Raw genomic sequence first — 26,568 nt, 5'->3', positions numbered from 1 at the left:
TTAACCAGTCAGTGGCCCTTTCTGGCCAATTAAATCATTTTGGGTTTTTGGTTTTTTTTTAAGTCTTTATTCATTTTTAAAACTTTCAACAAGTGTAACATAAGATACAATCATTTTATTCTTTAACATCACTTAAAATACCATCAAAGTTTAACTCACATCAAATATCCTTCCCCCCCCCTTATATCCAACAATTGTACTTAAGCATAATAAATCATAAAATATTCCCTCCCCCCTCCCCACCCTGGACGTGTATGAACAAAGGGAGAAAATAATATTAATTCTGTACAATATTTTGTTAATGGCTCCCAAACATCCCTAAATTTCTTAAAATGCCCCTGCTGTATGGCTATTACCCATTCCATTTTAAAGATTTGGCATAACGAAGTCCACCAAAAATTATAATTCAGCTGATCCCAATTTTTCCAGTTTTTTATAATTTGTTGTATGGCAACCCCTGTCATGATGAGCAAAAGTTTATTATTATTAGAAGAGATTTGACTCTTGGCTCTCATGGAAGTACCAAATAACACAGAGTCATATGATAATGCCAGTAGATTATTCACTTGGCCCCAGATGGATTTCCAAAAACTAAGTATCAATGGACAATAGAATACTAGTAAATTATCTAATGTCCCATCTTTGAGATGACAGTGCCAGCATCTAGACTTAGAGCTATCTAATTTCTGTAAACGAACTGGGGTCCAAAATGCTCAATGTAACAAAAAAAAACCCCAAGTTTGTCTCATAGATGCCGACGCCGTACATCTCATCCTCCAAGTCCAAATTTGTGGCCATTGAGACGCAGTAATTTGATGCTTTATCTCAATGCTCCAAATTAGAGAATGACACGGTGACAAAATTCATCGCCGTTCCCATCCCCGCGGATAACCGCGGGAAATAATCCCATGTCATTTTCTAGTGTCTATTTCAACCTCAATCCTTCTACACCAGCATTCTTCAAAGCAAAGCTTGCGGGTCAGTGGTTGTGGCCATTCATACTCTGATTCTTATGTGAGCCAAAGATAATGAAGCCATTGTGACATCACTGATGTGATTGGCTCTTAGGCACTGGTGGAATGAGGCATTATGACATCACAATATCTGCTTTGGAACCAGAGACTGTCATTCTGTAGTGTCTATCTCAACTTCAATCCTTCTACACCAGCATTCTTCAAAGCAAAGCTTCAGGGTCAGTGGTAGTGGCCATTCATACTCTGATTCTTTCCTCTCTCCTTAAAGAATGACATGTAGATAGTTTACTGCGGTTATCCGCGGGGACGGGGACGGTGATGAATTTTGTCACCGTTTCATTCTCTACTCCAAATGTCACACAGACCAGTCTTTGGTTTCTTATTCAAAAATCTAGATATTAATTTATGCTACTGAGCGGCCTGGTGTCCCAGGAAGTCCACCTGAAAACATAAGACCGGCAAACTATGCTCATTAGTTAGATTAAATCATTTTGAATATTGATCAGTTCAGTGTGTCCCTTACCATACAATTTCTGTATTGCTTTTCTATCAGACCAATCCAACTCAAACGCTGATTCCTGAGGAATGTAATTTGGTTGCATGATTGATCCCCTCCTGTGGCTGTGAGCCAGTCCTAGAACATGACCAATTTCATGAACGGCCACCTGTGAAAATAAAACAAAGCCCTGCAAGTGAGACTATCTCATCATCTTTTATATCTCCAGGGCAACTGTGGTAGCGTGGCTTAGGGCTTACGGCTCATAGAAATGTGGCAGACATAGGGTTACTAGACGGATGTCCTCTTTTTAGAGGGCTGTCTGGGTTCCCGGATGGGCTTTCCAAAACCCAGCAGTTTGGGCTTTGGAAAGCCCCAATGAGCTCCGGCCGCATCTGGAGGGACTCTGAGCATGCGCAGATGACGTCACACACATCCACGCATGCTCCAGGCTGTCCAGACGCGGCTGGAGCTTATCGGGGAAGAGAGGAGGCTGTGTGGGGGTGTGGCTGGGGGCAGAGCAGAACGCGGTTGGAGGCTGAACTGGGTAGGGCTGGGGCAGAATGGGGTAGGGCTGGAGGCGGGACAGGGCTGGGTAATGTTTCCAGGGTATTGCAGAAGAAAATATAGTAACCCTAGGCAGAAACACACAGAGGTTGCAGGTACATTTCTAAAATACTTTATGTGCATCAATTACTTCACAGGTTTAGTCCTTTTAAGTAGAGTAGAGGTGTCCAACCTTTTGGCTTCCCTGGGCCGCATTGGCCATAAAAAATGTTTCTGGGGCCGCACAAACGCTGCAGCAAGACAGAGGAGGGAGCCGGCAAGACGGTAAACACCCGGGGGCAGCAGAGGAAAACACTGCATTGCCCTCAACCGGGGCCACACAAAATACTTCACGGGGCTGCATGCGGCCCTTGGGCCACAGGTTGGACACCCCTGAAGTAGAGTATCTCTCAATTAGGGTTACCAGACGTCGGATTTACCCGGATGGCTTTTCCAAAACCCAGCATTTTATCCAGGTTATGAAAAGCTTCTTCTTTGGGATGGTGTTGGGAGGGCATAGCGCATGCGTGGATGCCCGACCGACGAGAGCAGGTTGAAGGGGCAGGGCTTGATATGGGCAGAACTGGGCGTGTCTATGGGTCTGGATTTTACCTACTTTCAATATAGTTCCAGTCTGTACTCTTCATGGTACTGGCTCCTAGTCAGCCCAAACTCTACGGCAACTAATGCAATCTGAGCTCCCTTCTGGGCAAACCCCAAACTATAGCAGAGGTAGGGAACTCCAGTCCTCGAGAGCCGTATTCCAGTCAGGTTTTCCGGATTTCCCCAATGACTATGCATGAGATCTATTTGCATGCACTGCTTTCAATGCATATTCAATGGGGAAATTCTGAAAACCCTACTGGAATACGACTCTCGAGGACAGGAGTTCCCTACCCCTGCTCTATAGGAATACACTGCAAGGTTGTCTCCTACCGTGGCAGTCTTCTGCCCATGTATCATGAACGCCCGGAGGCTGACTTGACTATTTACAGTTCCTCACACCAGAGAAACACTTACACTTCTCCCTCCGTATTCGCAGTTTCGGCACTCGCGGTTTCACATATTTGTGATTTTTCATTGGGTGACTCCGCCCCCCAAAATTACATCATGATTAAAGTTCCTTTACTTTTGCTGTACTGTAAAAAAAAGTTTAGTGTTTACCAACATTCACTCTGCTTACATGCTTTTCCTTACAAAATCGAAGTTTCAAAACTTTCACTCTGAAAATCGCTGGTTCACAGCGTGCACGTCATGATTAAAGTTCCTTTCCTTTTGCTGTAATGTAAAAAAGGTTTAACTTTTACCAATATTCACTCTGCTTCCATACTTTCTCCTACAAAATCGAAGTACTGTATCGTTATTCCACCAATATTGAGAATAGGAATAGTATTTAGTAGTAGTCCTTTTACAAAACCGCAAATAACTATTGTATATGTTATTCGCGGTTTTAATAATAAAACCGCCATCTTTTACAAAAAAAAAAAACCCCACAAATAACATATACAATAGTTATTCGTGGTTTTTCCATATTTGCGGCTATAGCTGGAACCTATCCACCGTGAATACGGAGGGAGAATTGTATTAGCTCTGGCTGCCTCACTTCCCTGGCACTCCCCTCAGGCACTAGGGGTCTGTATTTTCCAGATGGAAAATTTGGTAAGCCTATACTGAGAACCCTTTTGTGCACTGGGGGCTGAACCGACTCACAAGCTAGATTGGCTACAGCTGGCACTACTCAAACAGTATGTTTCTGATCATCTGTCTCGGAGATCTCTTCCTAGAAATCTCTTGACTTGGGGCCTCCCTGAACTGTTCTGCTTTAGGGAATTTAACCCCCAAACTGCCTGAGCCCCGCCCCCCCCCCCTGACTCAGCAGGTTAGCGCCATGTGCTATAAAGTGATTCAACTTCAGCCTCGGTGGCAGAATGATGCTATGGAAACCTAAATATATCCGCAGGTACAATCGTATCTAATCAAAAAAATATATGGTTGAAAACGTATTGTAAATAATATGTAGCAGCAGGGATTCATTCATACCACAAAGACAAAAGGAACTGTTGACAAAATAATAGAACAAAACGGAGAAAAATAAACCTCAATTGTGGGCAGCCGTGACTACACATGTGCCCTAAGCCGCCCACATCATCACTGGTTTATAAAAAAATCTCCGTACAAGTATAAATAACTTTCATACATATAAATTCTGTGTTTTCAATTTTTCAATCTCTCTTTCAGTATTTTCAATGTTTTCAGTGTCAACCTCCAAATATGTCCTAAGAAGGTAAATAAATCCCAAACTAGCTAAACTATGGCAGTCAGCTCAGCTATAAGCATACAAAAACGGTTAAGCTGCGTGGCTTGTAAAACCAGAGTATCATATATCTCTAAGAAAAGGTATCACTCATCTGGAGATGAAAAACTTCTTACATTACATTACATTACATTAGAGATTTCTATTCCGCCTGTGCCTTGTGGTTCTAAGCGGATTACAAAATTGGGTGAAAACTGGACATTTCCAGGGAGTTTACATATCAGGTATATAACATATACATATCAAGTTTACATATCAATAGCAATACATACAAATTAGGAAGATTATTACATAGCGTTGAGGGAAGGAATATTCTGGTTACAGATGGAGGTTGCTTACATAGCGTTAAGGGAAGCAATATACTGATCCCGGATGGAGGTTGTATTTTTAGGTTTCTGAATATGATTTTGGGGAAGGTTTGAAGAGTTTGGCTGGGGGATACTATAGGGGTGGTGTTTATGAAGGGGTATGCGTGTGCGTGTAGGTTAGAATGATGGAAGGTGTTTTTTGAATAGAAGAGTTTTGATTTCTTTTCGGAAAACTTTGATGTCTGTTGTTTTGGTCAGCAAAAGGCTTTCTGTTTCGCCTAACACTGGCTAATTCAGGGGATCCATATTATTCAGGTTACTCCACGCTTCTTAGCAAAACAACAAAAATAAAGCTGGCTTCTCTTAAAATGGACCTGGGACTGCCTATGGAAACCTACTCCAGTGTCCCGCAATCTTTTTTTCTTTTTTTGCTCCGACACACTAATGGAACAAATGTTTTTCTGTGGCACACCCACAACCCCACCCCACTCCCATCCCCGCCCCACACAAACCTCCTCTCATTTTCCCTGCGCTCGGGGCCTCTGAGCATGCGTGGACGTCAACACGATGATGTCATGTTCACGTCATCACATTGACGTCCACCCATGCTTGAAGGCCCTCCAAACGCGGTCCCGAGCTCAGGGAAAACAAGATGAAGTTCGTGTGGGGGTGGAGAGGAACAGAGGCGCCGATGCCGGAAGTGACACTCGGTATACGTCATGTGTCCTTCAAACCTTTGCATGACGGTTGTTGTCAAAATTAGTAGTTGTAAGCAGGAAGGGATTATCGCCTTGAACTAACCATTGTAGGTGAAACATGTCGGCTTAATATCCCTACTTCCCGAACACAAAGCTAAGTACTTTTTAAAGTCTAATATAAAAAGAGAAAATAAATAAGTCTTGTAATAATGGTTCGATGAGGAACTGATACATAAAGCCTCGGACTATGAAAATGTTTTGAGTCCCAGGTGGTGCCACTGAGAGCCAATTAACTATTGTTCTGAGAGTTGCAATGAAAAACATCATGGATACTGTTTCTAAATTATTTTTTTTTTTTTTAATTATTTATTTATTGTTTTCAACTTAAATTTCAAGTATAACACTTGTACAGAAAGCAAGAATAGAATAGAAATCAAATACAATAGTAATATAATTCCTAAATTAAACAAATATACTATTTATGCTCAAGTCCACAATTAAGATCCAAGAATTAAAGAAAATTGGCGAAATTATCAAAAAAGAAAGTTATAATATTAAGAAACTGAGAACTATAGCACTGAGATGGGGTCACAATATCCCAAATATAGGGCTCAAGGATTGTTAACATTCAGACGAGACATAGCCACGAAATTTGTCAATTGTAATGGTTCAAAAAACACATATTTAAGAGTACGGTGATATACAATACATTTACACGGATGTCTCAAATAAAAAGTTGCCCCCAAAGATAAAACCCCAGGTTTCAACAGAAGAAATTCACGGCGGCGCCTTTGCGTCTCCCGTGCCAAATCTGGGAACATTTGTATTTTATACCCAAGGAAGCTTTTTTGTCTATTTTTAAAGAAAAGTTTTAACAACCATGTTTTATCAATTGGCAAAGCTAAAGTAATAATCATAGTGGCTGGTGATGCTAAATCTTTCTCAGATGTTTCTAAAATCTGTGATATATTTAAGGGTTCTTGATCTGAAGATTTTTCTTTTGGTTGTTGATTTTGTTCTTTATCAGGCAAATAATATACCCGTGAAAATGGTGGTAATGAATCTTCGGGTATCTCTAAGTTCTCTACTAGATATCTCTTAAGCATATCTCTAGGTGTTACTAACTCAAGTCTTGGAAAGTTAATTAACCTTAAGTTATTACTGCGTGAATTGTTCTCAAGCATTTCAGTCTTCTTCCTTAGGTTAATATTGTCTTTGACTAAGGCCTCTTGAATTTGTTTCAATGATACAATTTCTTTTTCCATTTTTAGAACAGATGAGTTAGAAGTATTTGTTTCTTTTCTTAAATCCTTCAATTCCTTATCATGTTCCTTAATTTTCCCTTCAATTTGTTGAAGTGTAGGAGTAATTTTTTTAACAAAACCAGCCAATAAGTCCCAGATAGAGTCTAAAGTCACTTCTGCAGGTTTAATCAATTCAATTGAGGTTTGTGTAAATGTAGAGTGCTCACCGTTCTGAAGTCCTTCGGGGGATGTCTTCAGCCCTTCCCCCTCATGTTGAGATGATATTCCCCCAGATACCTCCATAGGGGCCCTGGAAAAGTGGGCCCCAGCCTCCAAACTCTCCAGTGAATCTTCCCTTGCCTCTGGAGAGGAGAAAACCAGTGAATCCGGGGTTTCCCCGCCCCTGGGAGAGCTGGTCGTCTGGGGTTGCGGGGGCGGTGCCCTAATGTCGGGGCTCAGTGTGGTATCGGGCCCAGGAGCATCCACGATGGTTTCGCCTCCCTGTGTTCTCCGCGGGCCGCCATCCGACGTCGCTGCGACCTCCTGCATGCGCCACAAGAGTTCTTGAATATTTCCAAGACCCGGGGCTCCAGGACGCCGCGAGGCAGAAGCGGCACTCCGGCCCCGTCTCTTCGGCATTGCGGTAAGTAATTACCGTTAGAAAAGTTGAAAAAGCACAATCCTGGGACACGCAGCTCAGCGCGTCCTGTCTCAGATCGCCATCTTGGATCCCGAGCTCTAAATTTTAAACAGTTCTCTAATGTTAGACTTTAAACCCTGGCAACATACCCAGATTCTCACCACGGCACACAGTTTGCGATTCACTGACCTACTTCTGTCTCGCATCAACCTACAATGAAGCTCCAGCTTCCAGTCCATAAATCTTGCACTGTTATCCCTCACATCTATTCTCACAGCCATTTATATTCCACTGAGAATAGTTTTGTTTCCGACCTATAAATGTACATACAGAACTATAATAGCCAATCTGCACAATACGATGTCATCTGTGAGTCAATTAATGCATTGCTATTTTTCGATATCAGTCACACAAATGATGAGTGTGGATATAAAAGAAGGAAAAAGCTTCAGAACTTCTCTTGGACACTCGTAAGCTTTTGTGCTCATTCATTCCCGTCACTGGCAAAAAGCCCTCCATTCGCAGCTAGTGAAAAATTAATTTAACTTTAAGCATCATTAGACCCATTTATCTGAAATAAATAGGTCTGTCTCCAATGTTGGCCAGCATCTGGGTAAGCTGAGCTGCCATTTTTGTGCGAAAATAAGTAGAGAAGCTGTCTTAGAGTGATTATTTGAACATCAGAGTTTGTTTTGGAGTTTGGGTCAGAATTAAGTAATAAATGTGTTACCGGTATATAGTTATAGGAATGTGATAAGGCCCGTGCCATTTTCCTGAAGCAGCAAGCTGAAGTCAGAAGACTGCAAAACACTGGCCATTCATGGAGATAGCAAACACTTCATGGAAAAAATTAGGCCCTCTTTTACAAAGTCGCAGTAATGATTCTCCTGCAGCAGATGCACTGAAGCCCATATGACAGGGGTAGGGAACTCCGGTCCTCGAGAGCTGTATTCCAGTCGGGTTTTCAGTATTTCCCCAATGAATATGCATTGAAAGCAGTGCATGCAAATAGATCTATTGCATATTCATTGGGGAAATCCTGAAAACCAGACTGGAATACGGCTCTCGCGGACCGGAGTTCCCTACCCCTGCCATAGGAATTGAATGGGATTCAGTTTAGGGTTACCAAACGTTGGATTTCCCTGGACATCTTTTCAAAACCCGGCACTTTGTCCAGATTTTGAAAAGCTTGGAACAAATCACTGTTGGGCAGGAGCCCATCCATGCATGTGTGGATGCCCTCCTGCCCGACAAGAGCAGGCAGCGTGGGAGTGGCTGGGGCAGGGCGGGGACGTGGCGGGGGTGGAGGGGTGGGTCTAGAGGTCCGGATTTTCCAAATGGAAAATCTGGTAACCCTACTTCAGTTCATTTGCTGCATTACTGCTACATTTGCAACTGATCTTATTTATAACTTGCATGCATAAGATTGCCAGATTTCATCATTAAAAAAAAAAGGATGTCTGGCCCCGCCCTGTTCCATCTCTAGCTCTATCCTATTCTACCCCCTGCCCTACCCCAGCTGAACCTTCTGTCTCCTTCCCTGAGGTCTGGAGGACCTCTTTGCATGTAAGGACATTGATGCGATCATGACATGTGCATGGATACGCATATGATGTCATCACATCGATGTCCGTGCATGCGCAGAGGGCCTCCAGATGTGGCCCCAAGCTCAGGGACTTTCAAACCCGGACAAACTGCTAGATTTTGGAAATCCCTCCAGGCACCCAACGGTCTAAAAAGCGGACATGTCCGGGGTTTTCCAGGACATCTGGTAACCCTATGCATGCACACATTTGTGCACTAGCCTAGTGGTTCTTAATCCTGGTCCTGGAAACACCTGAGCCAGTTGGGTTTTCAGGATATCCATAATAAACATTCATGAGAGAAATCTGCATGCAATGGAAGCATTTACATGCAGCGGACGCTTACGTGCCTAAGCGACTTGAATACCACGATTTATGTGCATAAGCCTATAAGCAAGCTGCTCCTTATAGAATTACCCCTGTAGTGTTTATACATTGCTTGTAGTAATCTTCAGGTGGAAATCAAGTAAGCAAGAATATGCTGGGTATCTTACTTTCAGAAGACTGATCCCATTCTCGGTGTCAGCGGCTGTGAAATGTTCATCGTCATCAAAGTGAATGTCGCTCTGTAGCCAGGCATGTGCAAACTCCTGCCCCTCACCATCAAATGTATGTGCACAACCTAAGTGCCGACCTGTAGAAGCCAGAAAGAAGTGCATTTTAACAGGTACCAGAGCTGGAGAGCATGGAAGGGAAGGTCCATGGACTGTGTCTCTGGGATTTCTGGTATACATTTATGAGGTGGTAAAGCTCTTAAAAGTTAATCAAAATGTGTTACTCCAAAAATAAGACAGTTTCTTATATTAATTTTGGGCCCAAAAAATGCATTAGGTCTTATTTTTTTCATGTATAATGATCATCTCTCCCTTCCTCTCCTCCACCCCAATTCTTCCTCTTTCCTTTCTCTCCCCCACATGTGCTGTATCTTTCCTTCCCTCTCACCCATCCCCTTGTGCCTTCCCTCTGTAGCATCTTTCTATCCCTTCCTCCCTCCCTCTCATCCCTCGTGCAGCAGAACCCTTACCAGGCTTCTATCCCTCCCTTCCATGCTGCTGCAGCAGAACCCTTGAGCAGCCCCCCCTGCTGCACAGCCTAACCCCCGCTGACCATCCCATCCTTCCCCCTCCCATCTGAACCCTGCCAACCATGAGACCTACATACTTCCCTCCACAGAGCAGCTTTGGCAGCACTCTAAACAGGCTGCTTCGCAGTCTTCTCCTGCCGGGGCCTTCTGTGCACCATGTTGCTTATGACATCATCAGTGATGTGTCAGAGGGAATGCCCAGGTGGGAGAAGGCCACGAAGCAGCTTGTTTAGAGTGCTGCCGACACTGCTTTGTGGAGGGAGGTAGTAGGTCTCACGGTCGGCAGGGTTCGGACGGGAGGGAGAGATGGAAGAGTCAGCGGGGGTTCAGCTGAGCGGCGGAGGCAGGGGGAGGGGGGCTGGAGAAAGGGCTGCTGCCTGCGAATCCAGGACTAGGGATTATTTTGGGGGTAGGGCTTATATTAAGACCTACCCTGAAAATCATGCTAGGGCTTATTTTTGGGTTGGATCATATTTTCAGCGAAACACGGTAGTCCAGTGTAAATAAAATCAGGTTATCAGGATTTCCCCAATGAATATGCATGAAATTTATTGCATGTACTGCCTCCATTGTGTACAGATTGGTCTCGTGCATATTCATTGGGGAAATCCTGAAACCTGACTGGGATGTGTCCTTTGCACTAGAGTGTGCTTAACACAGGTTTATTTATTTAAAAAATTTATAGTCTGCATATCCAGCAATTCTAAGCGGATTACAAAGTAACGTACATAATAAAATCATAAAAAAACATGACAAATGCAATAAACGCATAGATACAGCAACATATAAAACATTTCTGCAAACCACAAGACCACAAACTATCCCCCAAATAATTTACATATGTTGCATGAAAAAAAAAAAAGGACACTTTCACAGAGCACACTCAGGTGTCCTGTAGTAGTTTTAGAAATGATGCATGCTTCCCATGCAGTAAAAAATAGATTTACTCTTTAGCCCAGGGGTGTGTTTGGGGGCGTGCCCTGCACTAATTAGCATGCGAGCATTGGTGTGCACTGACAGATTATCGTTTATTACTTTTGATCTACTGCCTTTGTTGCAGCGCAAATCTATGTGGTTGACAATTGAAATTAATATAAAATGAAAAAGAACACCATTAAAAATAGGACAGAAACAAAATAATCATACAAGGTACATATACAATTAAACGCTAACTGCTGCATGGTTAAGCTCTCAGCAAACCTCTCTCACAAAAGCTTAACAGGAAACAAAGGGCTAGATTCACTAAGCCCACGGATCCGATCCAATCAGTGAGTCATCGGATCCGATCTGTGGCCGGGGGGCTGATTCACGAAGCGTCCTCATGCAAATGGGAGCGATCGTATTCACGCCCCCAACTGACTGCATGGATCGCTGAATAGTGATCCCAAAGCATGCACAGACCATCTTCTTTGCCTGTAGATGGTCTGCGCATGCTTACAAAGCAGCTTGAAACTTTTTTTTACTTTTTTCCCGAGCCCATGGTTTTAACCCGTGGGTTAAAACCATGGGCTCACACTGTGGGGGAAGGGCGGCCAGAGAAGGAGAATTGGGGCTTTCAGGGCAGCCAAAGCAGGAGAATCAGGGCAGAGAGCAGGGCGGCCAGAGCAGGAGAATCAGGGCACGGAACAGGGCGGCCAGAGCAGGAGAATCGCGGCCAGAACAGGAGAATCGGGGCAGAGAGCAGGGCGGCCAGAGCAGGAGAATCAGGGCACGGAGCAGGGCGGCCAGAGCAGGAGAATCGGGGCAGAGAGCAGGAGAATTGGGGCAGAGAGCAGGGTGGCAAGAGCAGGAGAATCGGGGCAGAGAGCAGGGCGGCCAGAGCAGGAGAATCGCGGCCAGAGCAGGAGAATCGGGGCAGAGAGCAGGGTGGCCAGAGCAGGGCAGCAAGAGAAGGAGAATTATGGCCAGAACAGGATTTTTGCACAAGCGACTGGACCTCAGCAGTTGCTTGTTTTTGGATCAGTCAGCCCAGTCGGTATGCCTCAATTTGTCTAGTGAATTGTGTCCTTCCTATTTTGCATGCCATTTTCCCTCATTTGTATGCGCGGATCGGATCGGTGGATGATCGGACACGAGGTTAGTGAATCGGGTCGGAGGAAAATCAGGTCGCAAAGTGGTCAGGACATGATCGGTGTCCTTAGTGAATCTAGCCCAAACTATTTTTCCAAAAGATAAGTTTTTAAAGCTATGTAAAATTTGGCGAGTGAATGTTCCAATAAATAAGAAGGTAAGGCCTTGCACAGAGCTACTCAATAGGTGGCAGTAAGGTTCAAGTGCTAATGGCCAGGCGCTAATTTCAAAATTCACATGTAGCTATTACGCCACACTAAAAGTAGCCTCAGCACACTGAAAACCAACACAATATATGTCACTTTTTAGTGATTTTATGTTTGTTTGTTGTTGTTTTTTTTTTTTAAAAAGCCCTAATAATTATAATCAGTCCTGTAGGCATTCAGCTGGCGTGGACAACTCTCCTCCATGCCAGCATGTCATGGTACACCTGAAATCTCAGGAGGCGCACCATTTGCAATACACTAGGTTAAGTGCTTAACTGGCCAGTAACTTAACTGGCTATGTTTTTCTCAGCTCTAGGTCCTCCGAAATTCAGTGTCGGAGGCTGGACATTACCTGACATTGGATTTCTGGGTATGGCGCTGGCTAAAGTCAGCAGATTGCTGATTGTCATGGACTGAAAATTGGGCCCCACATTTTCAGACCTTTCCTAAAAGTTAATTATGTACTTATTTCATATAACTTTACAGGTAATTTACTCCAATAACTGGAACTGGAATACTGATATACTTTAGTAAATAGGCCCCATATATATAAACTAAACTAAAACTTAGTTTTATAGACCAAGTCATCAACCAAGAGGAGCTTGACTCGGTTTACAATGATGTAAAACATAATACATAAATTTGACAAGAAAAAGTAGACTGAAATAGTTAATTTCCAAAATGTTTAGCAAACAAAAATTTTTCAGAACTTTCTGGAACAAAGCAAAAGAACCTAAACTTCTTACTGTAAGCAGTAAAGCATTCCAGAATTCGGTTAATTTAAAAGCAAAAGAATAACTAAATCTCTTGAAGGTTCTGTTTTTACCACTGAGAGAGGGAAATGTAAGTTTTAATTTTTGAGAACTTCTGGCAAGATGAGATCTATGAACATTCCAGTCTAAAGGAATCAAAGTGGCAAAAATGCCAGATAGGATCTTAAATGCAATACAAATGCACTTAAATTGAATTCTGAGATACACTGAAAGCCAATGTAATTCCTTGAGCAGAGGGGTTACGTGATCAAATTTACTCTTACCGAAAATAAGTTTAGCTGCATTCTTCTGTATTAATTGAAGTCTCTGCAGACTGACCTTTTGAAAGACCCAAATACACTGAATTGCAGTAATTCAGCCTTGACAAAATGATTGATTGAACCAATACAGAGAAGTGTTGTTGGTGAAAAAGTGCTCTCACTCTTCCAGAATACAACATAATCATGACCCCCTTCCCCCAGTGCCATGGTAAGGGGTGGGGGGGTGGGGGGGAGAGCACTGCAGGTTCCATATTGGTGGGCGTGTTTTTATCTCTGTGTCCTCCCACATCACACTTGCACCCTTCCTTCCCTTCTCCCCAAACCTCTTTAAATCTTCACCAGCATGAGCAACTTCTCCAGCCTTCTGTTCACGCCGGCCTGGCTCCCCTCTGAAATCACTTCTGGGTCGCGGGGCAAGGAAGTGACATTAGGGGGGAAAGCCAATGCCGGTGCAAGCAGCAGGCTGGAGAAGCTGCTTATGTTGGCGAAGATTTAAAGAGGTACAGGGGGGCAAGGGAGGGCGTGAGTGTGGTGAGGGGGGCTCAGAAGGAGCGGGGTGGAGAAGAGAGCACGGGGGGGGCACCACCGCCCTGGGCACCTTCTACCCTCGCTATGCCACTACCCCCCATCTTGTTTGACATAGAACAGTCTAACTAGAACGGTGTTCTGCAAATTTTTTGGTGCCGCAACACACTAAACCCAGTGCCACATCCGGAAGTGCATGGACGTCGAAGCAATGACATCACGTGCATGTGTGACATCATCTTGTAGATATCTGTGCATGCGCAGAGGCCCTCTGGCTACGACTCTGAACCTGTCACTTTGCCGGTGGGGGATCCTAGAGGAAGGGAGGTGGGAGAGTCATCAGCGACGGCTGACTGTCTACAGGACGTGTCTCTCGCCATGAGAGGCATGTCCTGTAAGCAGTCAGCCGGCATCTCACGGCACACCTGGAATCTGCCGTGGCACACAGTTTGCGATACACTGAACTAGAACTAGAGCCTGTGTTTTGGATATCGGGCCGTTATTGAGTTTGACACCCCTGCCGTACATGAAGAAGGAGTCCAGAGAAGAGCGACTAAAATGGTTAAGGGGCTGGAGTAGTTGCTGTACAGTAAGAGATTGGAGAAACTGGGTCTCTTCTCCCTTGAAAAGAGGAGACAGAGAGGGGACATGATCGAAACATTCAAGGTACTGAAGGGAATAGACTTAGTAGATAAGGACAGGTTGTTCACACTCTCCAAGGTAGAGAGAACGAGAGGGCACTCTCTGAAGTTGAAAGGGGATAGATTCCGTACAAACGTAAGAAGTTCTTTCTCATCCAGAGAGTGATGGAAAACTGGAACGCTCTTCGGGAGGCTGTTATAGGGGAAAACACCCTCCAGGGATTCAAGACAAAGTTAGACAAGTTCCTGCTGAACCAGAACATACACAGGTAAGGCTAGTCTCAGTTAGGGCACTGGTCTTTGACCTAAGGGCCGTCACGTGAGCAGACTGCTGGGCATGATGGACCACTGGTCTGACCCAGTAGTGGCAAATCTTATGTTCTTATCAAAAAATGTAATGGATGTGAGTGCACCCTCTCATGTTCGAACAGACCAAAAAAATATGAACAAACCCACAAAGCCAGCTAACGTGCTTTTTCTAGTGCATCTGCTCAAAGAGAAGATGCTAACATGAAACAAAAGAGCATGTTATAAACCCCTCCCCCCCCCTTTACAAAGTTGCAGTAGCGACTGCCACATGGCAAATGCTCCTATGCCCATTATCCCTCTGGGTGTTGGAGCAATTACTGCAGTTTTTTCTAAAAGGAGTCCTATACGCTGCTTGATATCTCACACTCTAATGGAATTTTGCTTTATTTCTTTGTTTTAATATGAATGAAGTGCCTGCCGTTCTTTCTGGTGATTTATTTAAGGCTGTCTTCTCTTTATTGAAAAGCTGAAATATTTGTTGTTTCTTACTTTTGTCGGAACACTGCATTCCAGTTTTCTGATTAACTCGGCTGCTGGGCACTAATGTAATTTTTGGAAGCTACCAGCACCATCTGGCCCGTGAGTCTATGCAATTTTCTATTATTAAGATGGGTCATTTCATCATTATGACACAGGATATTTTTTTTATAGATGCTATGAATTCTAGCTGTAGCCTATAGTTTGATTATTTAGTTGGGTTTTATTGTGCAGGTGCTCTGTAAACCTCTTTTTCCACTCTAGCAATGAGATTAGGCCACATGTTTACTTGACATGAACAGGACAATGAAAATAATGAAGCAGGTGATGATATACGTATGAGAATAACATGGTACCTGTTCCAAAACCCAGCTTGATGTCTATTTGGGAGATTGGTGAGGTAGTGTCTTCCTCAAAGTCCAAAGGCGTAACCTCACTCCACATTCGAAATGCCAACTTAAAGGCATATGTTTGTTCTTCTATGGAGAGCTGGCTGCTGTATCCCTCCCCAATCAGTCTCCATTTCAGACTTCTCCTGGCAAAAGCTGTTGTCTCAGTTCTGTCAAGTACAACTTGTCCATTCTTATCTCTGTCTGGAGGGAGTAACATGTTTAGAAAACGTTTCTTGCGGATTCTTGAGGGTGATTTTTCATGATTTACGGTGTAGTTGGAGCCTATGGATTGGTTGAGGGCTGTATCGTTCACCTGTATGAAGGTGTTGCTTTGAGGAGTAACAAGAGTAGCATTCTTATTCTCAGTGACCTGATTGTCTGGAACACCACACCGAGGTTTGTTCATTGCTTTTGTGGTGGCATCATCTAATATCCCAGTCACTGGTAGATCATTTGCCCTTTGAAACTTTTTCAGTGCCTCTGTGAAAACAGGATCTTTGGCAGGCTCTATTGGAAATTCCTGCCCTCGCCTTGAAATGGATATCCCTTCCTGCACTAGATCTATTTCTATTGGAAATTGATCATAATTTGTTGCTGGGATATTTTGATAGAAGCTTTCCTCCCAGTTAACGGGTTCTGTCCATCCATACCTAGACAAGAATTGCTGTAACAAGACACAAACAAATTTTCAATATCACAGCTATAATAGAATCTAGATTGTACAATATCATGCATTTCACAGGAGACAGTTTGATTGGGCAGTCAATTTTTCATCCAGAATCAGGAAAATCCTGCATGTTGGAAGAGATACTGCAATCTGACCTCACCTTCCTGCTGTTTAACTGATCCTATAAGAGCACTGAACAATGGTAGCAATGGAGATTGCAGGGAGATGAGAGAGTGCACAGCACTGTTTGTCCCTACAGCCTCTCCCCACCCCCCCACCCCAATCCCCTTCTCTTTCTGCCCACCTGTTCAAAGCAGGAACTTGGTGGTGGAGGGAGATTGGAGATGGGTAGAACTGTATTTGATCAGAGTTGCTGCTGCTGTTGGGATGGCAGGCAGGAAAAAGAGATGGAAGAAGTGGTTAGAGCTACAACCTCAGCACCCTGAGGTTGTGGGTTCAAATTCTGAATTGTTGCTTGTGACCCTGGGCAAGTCACTCAATCTTCCATTGCCCCAGGTACGTTAGATAGATTGAGCCCACCAGGACAGATAGGGAAAATGCTTGAGTACCTGATTGTAAACCACTTAGATAACCTTGATAGGCGGTATATAAATAAAATTTTTTAAATGATGAAAGGAAGAATGTGTTGAGAAAGATGGAGGGTGCAAGAGAAAGAGAAAAAGAGGAAAGATGGAAAGAAGGGTGAAAGGACGGCAGAATGTAAAAATATAGGTTTAAAAAAATCCCAATGGATAAGAGGAGAAGAAGAAAATCAAAATTCAATAGGGAGAGAAAATATAGGAAAATAAAAAAAATATTAATAGAAGAAACTGAAATAAAAGAAGAAAGAATGCAGCTGAGAGAAGCTGAGAAGAGATTGGAAGAGGAGAACAGGAATGAAAAGGAAAATAAAGGTTTAAGAAATAGAAAAGATTGAGAATAATGTTTGAGAATGAATAGTATGGTACTTTAAAAGAAAAATAGTAGGAATGAAGGGATTAGTGTAAGATGGATAGAGATGTTTTCTTTTGTTTTTATGTTCTAGTTATATATAGAAATTCTTTTTATGATAATAAACCACATGTGTTATGTGGTAAACTAACAATTGCGCAGAGCTCTGGTTTCCATATTGGTTCTGCAGAAAATTAATTGTAGACAGCCTGAAAACCCAACTGGCTGTGGGGTCAAAGGCATGAAAGCCACTGGCCTATTTATGTCATTAACCCAGCTTGGTTATTTCAGGACTCCATGACACTCATTTTCAAAGCAGATAGAAGTCTGAAAATGGCATTCACAAAAAAAAGGTCTATCTGCTGAAAATGCATTAATACAATTTTCAAAAGACCAAATCTGGACATTTTACATTGCAGTTCATCTAAATAGCAAGGAAACGTATTGGAGATCTGTTTTGGGTGGTACTAGGGTTGGACCAAAATTAGAAAGTTTTTCAATGATGATAGAACAGGAAGAAAAGGCCAGGGTAGAAAAGAAGGACGTTATTATCTAGAACTGTTTTAATTAAGGTAATGGCGGAATAGAAATCACTAATGTAATGTAATGTAATAAATATATAAGCCAACCTGGAATGTAGAAATACCTACTGTACCTGAATTTTTAAGACACCTGCAAGTGTGATGGCTATTATAGTGGTATATCTTTAGATGTGGTAGGTTTTTATCTGTTCCTGAAGGGCTCGCAATAACATAGAAAGGAATTAAGGTGAGTATCTCTCTATGGTATGGTTGCATCTCGAATAATGTGCGCAATTCTGGTTGCCGTATCTCAAAAAACATATAGCGGAATTAGAAAAGGTACAGAGATGGGTGACGAAAATGATAAAAGGGATGGCTAAAGGCTAAAGTGGCTTAGGTGTGCCTAAGCGAGGAGCCCTTTTACTAATCTGCCTTAAGCGCTAGATCAGGGGTGGACAACTCCGGTCCTCGAGGGCCGGAATCCAGTCGGGTTTTCAGTATTTCCCCAATGAATATGCATGAGATCTATTTGCATGCTCTGCTTTTAATGCATATTCATTGGGGAAATCCTGAAAACCCGACTGGATTCTGGCCTTCGAGGACTGGAGTTGCCCACCCCTGTGCTAAATCGTGCCTCGCATAGTAAATATGACCTAAAGCAGGATGAGCTAAAGCATTTCATGTTAGTTTTGCCATGTGCATGTGCTAACCACATGGTTAATATTTTTTTTTGACGGGTTTAAGAGAGGGCATTCCTGCACTAATCAGTTAGCATATCTACAATACCATGTACTAACTGGTTAGTGCATGGATAATGTGGAAGCCCTTACTGCATCCAGGTGCATAATAGGTGGCATAATTTTTTGAAAGGGCCACGCGCTAATGGCAATGTTAAAGCACAGTCTTTCATGGAAAAAATAGAAAATTTTTAACCTGTTAACCGCATCGAACTTCACGGTGTATTGCGGTATATAAATAAAATTTTATGTTATGTTGTATTTTATGGCAGTGGAAAAAATAGCCTTAGCTTGCAAGAAAGACCCACACAAGGGTGTGCTAACTGCTAAGGCCAATTTTTACTGCAGCTTAGTAAAAGGACCCCTGAGCTGGCTTTCACAGATCCATAATGAATATGCATGACACAAGAGCTGAGAACACTAAGGGCTAGATTCACTAAGCAAACCGATTGTGTACCGATCGGTTTGCGAGCCCTTTGCAACCCGATTTCCCTCCAACCCGATTCACTAATCTGTGTCCCGATCATCCTCCAATCTGCGCATTCAAATGAGGGGGAACGGCATTCAAATGATGGCAGGCAGCGATTCACAAACCAAAACCCTGCAGCACCGATTGGGCTGGCCGATCACAAACAAGCGACTGCTGAGGACCAGTCGTTTAGGTCCTTTCCGACTGCCCTGCCTTCTGCCGCCCTGCTCTCTGCCCTGTTTTTCTGCTCTCTGCCCCAAACTCCTACTTTCAGCCCCAATCTCCTTCCCAGTGGCGTACCTAGGGGGTGGCGGGGGGGCGGGCCGCCCCGGGTACCAGCCCTAAGGGGGTGTTCCCGGCCTTGCCGTTCAGTCCCCCGCCACCCCCGAAGGACCGCTCGCCCCACTGACCTTCCTGCACCACCTGTGAAGCAGCCCGCAGCAGGATCGCGAAGTCAGCGTCAGCATCCCTGCGCTGCTTCCTGCGCCGCGATCCCGCCCCTCCTCTGACGTCAGAGGAGGGGCGGGACCGTGGCGCAGGAAGCAGCGCAGGGATCGCTGACGCTGACTTCGCGATCCTGCTGCGGCTGCTTCATAGGTGGTGCGGGGAGGCCAGGGGGGCGAGCGGTCCTTCGGGGTGAGTCGGGGCATCAGGCCTTCAGGGTGGGGCGGGCGGGCAGGCAAGCAGGCTTTCAAGGGGGAGGGGGTGACAGGCAGGCAGGCAGGCCTTCAAGGGGGGACAGGCCTTCGGGGGGGGTGCAGACCTTCAAGGGGTGCAGGCCTTCAAGGGGGGCAGGCAGGCCTTCAGGGGGGTGCAGGCCTTCAGGGGGGGTGTAGGCCTTTGGGGGGGTGCAGACCTTCAAGGGGGTGCAGGCCTTCAAGGGGGGGAACAGGCCTTCAAGGGGGGAAAGGCAGGCAGGCCTTCAAGGGGGGGGACAGGCCTACAAGGGGGGGGGACAGGCCTTCAAGGGGGGGTGCAGGCCTTCAAGGGGGGGAAAGGCAGGCAGGCAGGCCTTAAAGGGGGGACAGGCCTACAAGGGGGGGACAGGCCTACAAGGGGGTGGGACAGGCCTTCAAGGGGGGGACAGGCCTTCGGGGGGGTGCAGACCTTCAAGGGAGTGCAGGCCTTCGGGGGGGGATGCAGTCCTTCAAGGGGGTGCAGGCCTTCAAGGGGGGGCAAGGCAGGCGGGCAGGCCTTCAAGGGGGGGGACAGGCCTACAAGGGGGGGAGAAGCTACAAGGGGGTGGTACAAGCCTTCAAGTGGGGGACAGGCCTTCGGGGGGGGGTGCAGACCTTCAAGGGAGTGCAGGCCTTTGAGGGGGGTGGTGCAGGCCTTCAAGGGGGTGCAGGCCTTCAAGGGGGGACAGGCCTTCAAGGGGAAGGGACAGGCCTTCAAGGGGGGTGCAGGCCTTCAAGGTGGGACAGGCAGACCTTTAAGGGGGGACAGGCCTTTGGGGGGGACCATGATTTAGAAGTACACGGAGGGAAGGGGGTGTTCAAAGAGACATGCATATGCCAAACTTTGGGGGGGGGGAAGAAATAATGGGTCTGAAAATAGAGGAGAGGGAGAGAGATGATGGACCATGGGATTTAGGGAGGGAAGGAACAGAAAGGGAGAGAAATTGGACACAAGGGATGGTGTGGAGGAGGGATAGAGATACTGGATAGGAGGGTAATTAGGAAAAGAAACGGAGAGATGGTGGACTCTGGGATGGTGGGGAAGGAGGGAGAGATGCCGGATGAAAGGGTATTTAAGAAAAGGTGGATCTGTGGAGGGAGATGAAAAAAAGGAAAGATACCAGACTTCCTGGGAAGGGAAGGGAAATGGAAAGGGAGGACAGAGTTGGCAGATGGATGGTTAGCATGCAGAAAGAAGGAGACCCTGGCAAGCAAGTTATCAGAAGAAAACCAGAGCCTTGGACCAACAAGATTTGAAATATAACCAGACAACAAAAGGTAGAAAAATTAATTTTATTTTCTGTTTTGTGATTATAACATGTCAGATTTGAAATGTGTATCCTGCCAGAGCTAGTGTTGGACTGCAAACGTGAGCTAGGATTTAACAGAAAGAGGAAAAGTCCTTTTTGTTTCTTTATTTTATTTACACCACAGCGCCAGTGTGGTTAGGAGAAGCCAAAGGGGGTGAAAAAGCTATAAAACCAACCAAAAAATCACCCAACTGGGCAGGAAAATCGAATCGAAAAACCAATTAAATAGGCTGAATCGAAATTTTTCTTCCTGAATCGGGCAGTTTGCGCTACTGTCTCAGACTTTAGGACCTGGGATTGGGGAGAGATGGCATCTTCAGTACTTTATAATGCAAGTGAAATGAGGATTTGGTCAGACTTTTGAAGGGTCTGCAGAAGAAAAATATTGTATAGACCGGGGACATGAGACAGCAGGAAATGGGAACTTTTCTTCCTTCTATTTTTGTGAATGGAAAGGCTGAGGATGTCAGAGAGTTCAGTTAAAATATGTGCTTTATAAAAAAATATAATAATGTGTTTTATAAAGTTTATAAGCATTGCTGGCCTACCCAGTGTGGTGTTCCTAGTGGTGGTGGTGGTGGCGGTAGTGTGTCAATGTGTTGAGAGGAAGAGGTGGTCTGGGAAATTCTCCTGAGCAAACTCCGGGCCCATTTCCACCCCCCAGTTAGTCCACTCCACTCAACTAGTTCACACACTGAGTGGGTCTTTGGGTATTGTGCCTAGGTAGTTGTTTTGGGATCTCTTCCAGTGGTTTGTCAGTATTTCCTTGTGGTCCAAGGAAGGAAACTTTGTTAACCTTATCATTGACCTTTTGTAACAGTGCTGCTTGTGTGTCATTAGGCTATCTAGTGATCGAAAGAAAAAAAACAGACCTTTGCACATTTTTGCACTATAGGTGGGTGTATGAGGAGATTCACATTTCCTGCACAGCTAAGTCCGTGTGAAGTTCCCTTGTGTTGTATTTGACATCTAGCAAGGTCTCTGTTTGGAAGGAAAGATCTAAGCTTAAAAATGAAGTGGCCAGAAGTTATGGTAAAAGCAGATAGCTTAGCTGGTTTTAAGAAAGATTTGGACAAATTCCTGGAGGAAAAGTCCATAGTCTGTTATTAAGACATGGGGAAGTGTCTGCTTGCCCTGGATCGGTAGCATGGAATGTTGCTACTCTTTGGGTTTTGACCAGGTACTAGTGACCTGGATTGGCTACCATGAGAATGGGCTACTAGGCATGATGGACCATTGGTCTGATCCAGTTAGGCTATTCATATGTTATGTTCTCATCTGTAGGGACCTTTGTTTTCACTTCTTATTTTAATGTATTTTTTTTCTGGGAACTTATCAGTGTTTTTTATAATGGGAACAAAAATGGAAGAGAATTAATGTGTGTGGAATGGGGGGGGGGGTAACTAATTTAGTCAGCTAAATAATTAAATCCACCTCAACCAGACATAGGAGAACTCACGCACCATTCACACACCCTCCAACCAAAAACATCAAAAGAAAAAAACTGTTCGACAACCTCCTAGCACTTGACCTCCAACTCTACAACCTATTGACCTTGACCACAGACTACAAAACCTTCAAAAAAGAAATAAAAACCCTTCTATTCAAAAAACACATAAAACCGAACTAACACAATCAGAACTGTCCCAAGTATCACCTGCAACTACACCATAAGTACTTCTGATGTCATGACAATTCAGACATAATTTATGTTATGTTATGTTTGGAATATAAGAAAATTTTCACTGCCTGTTTCTATTCTGACCATTTATACCGTTTCATGGTTATTACAAAAAATATTTTTTACATGGAGGGTGGGTGGGGAGGGGGTGTCAAAAAATGATGGGCCCCGGGTGCCACATACCCTAGGTACGCCACTGCTCCTTCCTACCCCGAACTCCTGCAGCCCCGACTCTCCCGCCTGCCCCGATCTCCTGCCTGCCCTGAACTCCTGCAGCCCCGACTCTCCCACCTTTCGCCACAGTGCAAGCCCATGGTTTTAACCCGCAGGCTTAAAGTGGGTTAAAACCACGGGCTTGCAAAAAAAAAAAAAAAAAAAAAAGTTTCCTACTGAGAGCAGGCGCAAACCGTCTGGCAAAGAAGATGGGCTGCGCATGCTCAAGGATTGCTCTCTAGCGAACCACGCTGTGGGTGGGGGGCATGTCAATGATCGTACCCATTTGCATGCAGGCCTTTACTGAATTCGTTGGCCTGCAAGATATCGGGCATGGATCGGACATGGAATCGGGAGTTAGTGAATCTAGCCCTAAGACCCAATCTATGCAAATTTACCTGTTGCATATTCATAGCTCCTGTGCTAACAATGGTTACATATGCCTCGGAACTGCATTGGGACACACCGATTCCATCCATATCTCACTGAAGATGTGAAAGAATGCAGTCTAAAACTTTCACACAGTTTTAAAAATGATTCCGCATTGCAGTTCATGAAAACCAGCACGGGAAGGGGCAATTAACTAGCAAAAACTTGGTAACAGAGGATTGTAAAGCCAACCCAATGCAAAGTAATGAAAATGAATTACATAAATCCAAGGCACCCTAGCGCTGGGCAAAAATTCTAATTAAATTGAGATGTAAATTAATTATCAGGAAGAAAAAAAAAGCTGTTTCCTAATAATAACAAACACAGCTTCACCCTGGTGTTATACAGCTAAATCAATATTGAGACAATTAAAAATGGGAAAAGCTTATATGAGAAGTCACTTGGAGGCACACAGGTGTGAAAACAGAACATTAAATGTTTAAAAAAAAAACCCTGCTGGAGCGCCAGAAGGCAGCATTCTCTTATCTCTGATTTAAAAAGGGTTTCAGTCTTTTCTATGGGAAGAGGTGTGAGAGGAACATTCTGGTCTTCGATGTGGTGCAGTTGCTGAACCAGAGTTCTGAAACTTGAACCCCCAACCTCCAGCACTCATTGTGCTCCAGTTTAGATCATAAACTCTTTTAAAAAATTTTTTGAAATTGGCCAAAGCAGGAATCGCTTTATTGACCAACCAATCTATGGAGACAAAGGGCTTTCAAGGACCTGGGTACACTTGATTTAGGTTATGCAGTGTTTTAAATCAGCAGTTCCCGAGCCTGCTTAAAGGAAGACCAGCCACTTGAATATGTGAGAGATAAATCTGAATACATTGCCTCCATTCCATGGAAATTTACCTGACATACAACCTCACTGTGGATGTCCTGAAAATCCAATTGAGTGGGGATCCCCAAAGACAGAGCTAGGAACCACCATTATAAAATATAACTTTATTATGTGTGTATATATATATATATTTATTTATTTCTTAAGAACTCCTACCTGAGCTGAGTGTAGGTCAGTGACTGGTTTTGCTTGCTCTGAAGAAGAATCCTGGAGATCCGAGTGGTCCCTACTGTGGAAGAGTCTTTCTGGCTGGCCAGGCTTGAAAACCATTAGCCAGCAGCAAAGAGGAGCCACCCATTGAGGAAAAGCTCTCATGGTTACCTTAGCTCAGCTCACTTTGCCCTTCCTCTTTGTTTTTATACCGAAGAAGAAAATGTGCGCTTTATTGACTATCAGCTTGTTACCTAACACTGCTCATGGACCCCCTTCTGTCAGTTCAAGTTCCTCAAAGAAAAATGTGCAAAATTACAACAAACTTCAAAGTGTGCTAGAGACTCATTAACTTGTAGCAAATATGTAGACATTTCTGTGTGGTGTCAAATTGTTTTGTCTTTGAAGATCCATTGGATTTCCTGTTAATGTAGAATTGCCTGGCTAAGGACAAAATGGAGAAAGAATGACCTCTGGTAGGTGGTGTATGGATGACAGTTGGGAGATATATTTGTAGTACAATGTGTTATGGTAAGGGCATGGAAGGATGCTTCTGGTACATTCTTAGGGCTAAGTTTACTACCATGGCCAGTGTATTAAAGCACGCTAACCTCTTATATGAATGACCTAACTTACAAGTTTACTGGTCAGACATTTGGTCCAAAATCTGCTCAATTTTAAACATGAATATTAATGAGTTGCCCATGTCCTATAAATCAATCATATTGAATTCCTCTAATCCAGATATATCAATACCAACGTTATATAAAAAAATATTTGATTTCACGATTGCCTTAGCTATCCACACCATATTGTTTCCAATTGGAAAGACAATTCTAGGCTTAATTTTTACGAATGGTGGAATCACATATGTATCATCAGAAAGTATGAGGAAATAATAACATTCAAACAAAATAACATAGCCAGATTCACAAAAATTTGGACCCTTCTTGATAAATATGTAAGGACTCATGTAAATCTTAATTAACTTTACTGTGTATATTAACTATACTATATTTTGCATATTATTATGAATATTTTGGTATCTGTAGCTTATTGTTTTGTTTTATTCTTATACTTTTGTATTTGTAAAATTGCAATAAAATTTTAATTAAAAAAAAGGCATGCTAACACAAAAGATCAGGGAATGGAACCTATTTTATAGAATGGAACTTTAGCAGTTTATGTTCCAGTCAATCCATCCCTTAGACCAGCATATCGCATACTGTGTGCCTCATGAGATTTCGGGTGTGCCAAAAGACACTGGGAAGTAGGAGAGGCGCTGGCGCCGCTCCTTCACTCCGCGCGTCTTCCCTGCCGGCACCCCCTACTGGCAGATCAGGGCCCATCTGGAGAGCCCTTGCACATGCGTGGACGTCGACGTCAACCCACTTCCAGATGCCTCAAGCCGCGGCCACTACGTTTAGTGTGCTGCGGCTCGACAAAGTTTGCGAGACCCTGCCTTAGACTGTCAGCACTGAAGCAAGGACTCACGTCTTGTAGTTTTAAAAAATATATACACACTGTATATATAAAGCAGCGTGTTTATGTTTATTTGTATTTATATACCGCTCTTTGTTACAGCATCAGTGCGGTGTACATCACTTAAAAAGGAAAGGAACACTAATAATTATAGTACAAATGTAAAGAAAGTCAAAAGAGAAAAAGAAAAAATAATTGTTTAGTTACTGTATGATCCAATGCCCAAACAAAGATTAAAACCATATCATAAAAGAAAACCAAAATGGTTTATAGCACTCTGTAAGTGCTGATAAAATTATACCCCTCTTCTATTAAACTGTGCTAGCAGTTTTTAGCGCAGAGAGCCCTGCTGAATGGCCCGCGCTGCTCCCGATGCTCATAAGAACTCTATGAGCATCAGGAGCAGCGCGGGCCATTCAGCGCGGCTCCCCGTGCTAGAAACTGCTAGTGCAGTTTAATAAAAGAGGCCCTTAGTGTAGCATAGGAAGAGACAAGTAGAAGCAAGGAGATCCTGATTCTCTGCATGGAGAACTCTTCCAGCAAGTGGAAAAAGAATTCACATGTGAGGAGATGAAACTCTAGACTAGAGCACTGTTTCTCAGCCCAGTCCTCGGACCACACCTGGCCAGGTTTTCAGGAGATCCACAATGAATATGCCAGAGAAATATCTGCATATGATGGAGGCAATGCTTGTAAATCTGTCCAATGCATAAGTATTGTGGATATCCTGGAAACCAGACTAGTTGGGTGTGTCTCAAGGATGGGCTCTAGAGTTTAGAAGAAAAGGTCATTGGGAAGAAATTGTTTGCGAATCCAGGGGTGGGCCAAGATGGCAGCATCAACCAGACGCTGAGATCGAGCTCTCTCTGCTTTGGGAATTTTAAACACACAAAAAAAA

At 43.9% G+C, this 26,568-nt stretch overlaps 1 protein-coding gene across 1 annotated transcript in view; it reads right to left on the bottom strand.

Annotated features, from left to right (window-relative positions):
* Positions 1 to 24,348, bottom strand: part of MMP21 (matrix metallopeptidase 21) — a 40,987-nt gene extending 16,639 nt beyond the window's left edge. The window contains exons 1-5 of the mRNA XM_033943275.1: positions 24,195 to 24,348; positions 16,172 to 16,204; positions 15,505 to 16,060; positions 9,298 to 9,437; positions 1,498 to 1,639 (exon numbers count right to left, since the gene is read on the bottom strand). Of these exons, the coding sequence (XP_033799166.1) occupies positions 1,498 to 1,639; positions 9,298 to 9,437; positions 15,505 to 16,060; positions 16,172 to 16,204; positions 24,195 to 24,308 (985 nt within the window). The 5' untranslated portion in view covers positions 24,309 to 24,348. The remainder of the gene's footprint in view (positions 1 to 1,497; positions 1,640 to 9,297; positions 9,438 to 15,504; positions 16,061 to 16,171; positions 16,205 to 24,194) is intronic.
* Positions 24,349 to 26,568: the final 2,220 nt, after the last annotated feature.

This window comes from Geotrypetes seraphini, chromosome 4 (genome assembly GCF_902459505.1).
Source record: "Geotrypetes seraphini chromosome 4, aGeoSer1.1, whole genome shotgun sequence".
Lineage (NCBI taxonomy): Eukaryota > Metazoa > Chordata > Amphibia > Gymnophiona > Dermophiidae > Geotrypetes > Geotrypetes seraphini.
This window is presented reverse-complemented; position numbering and strand designations above follow the sequence as displayed.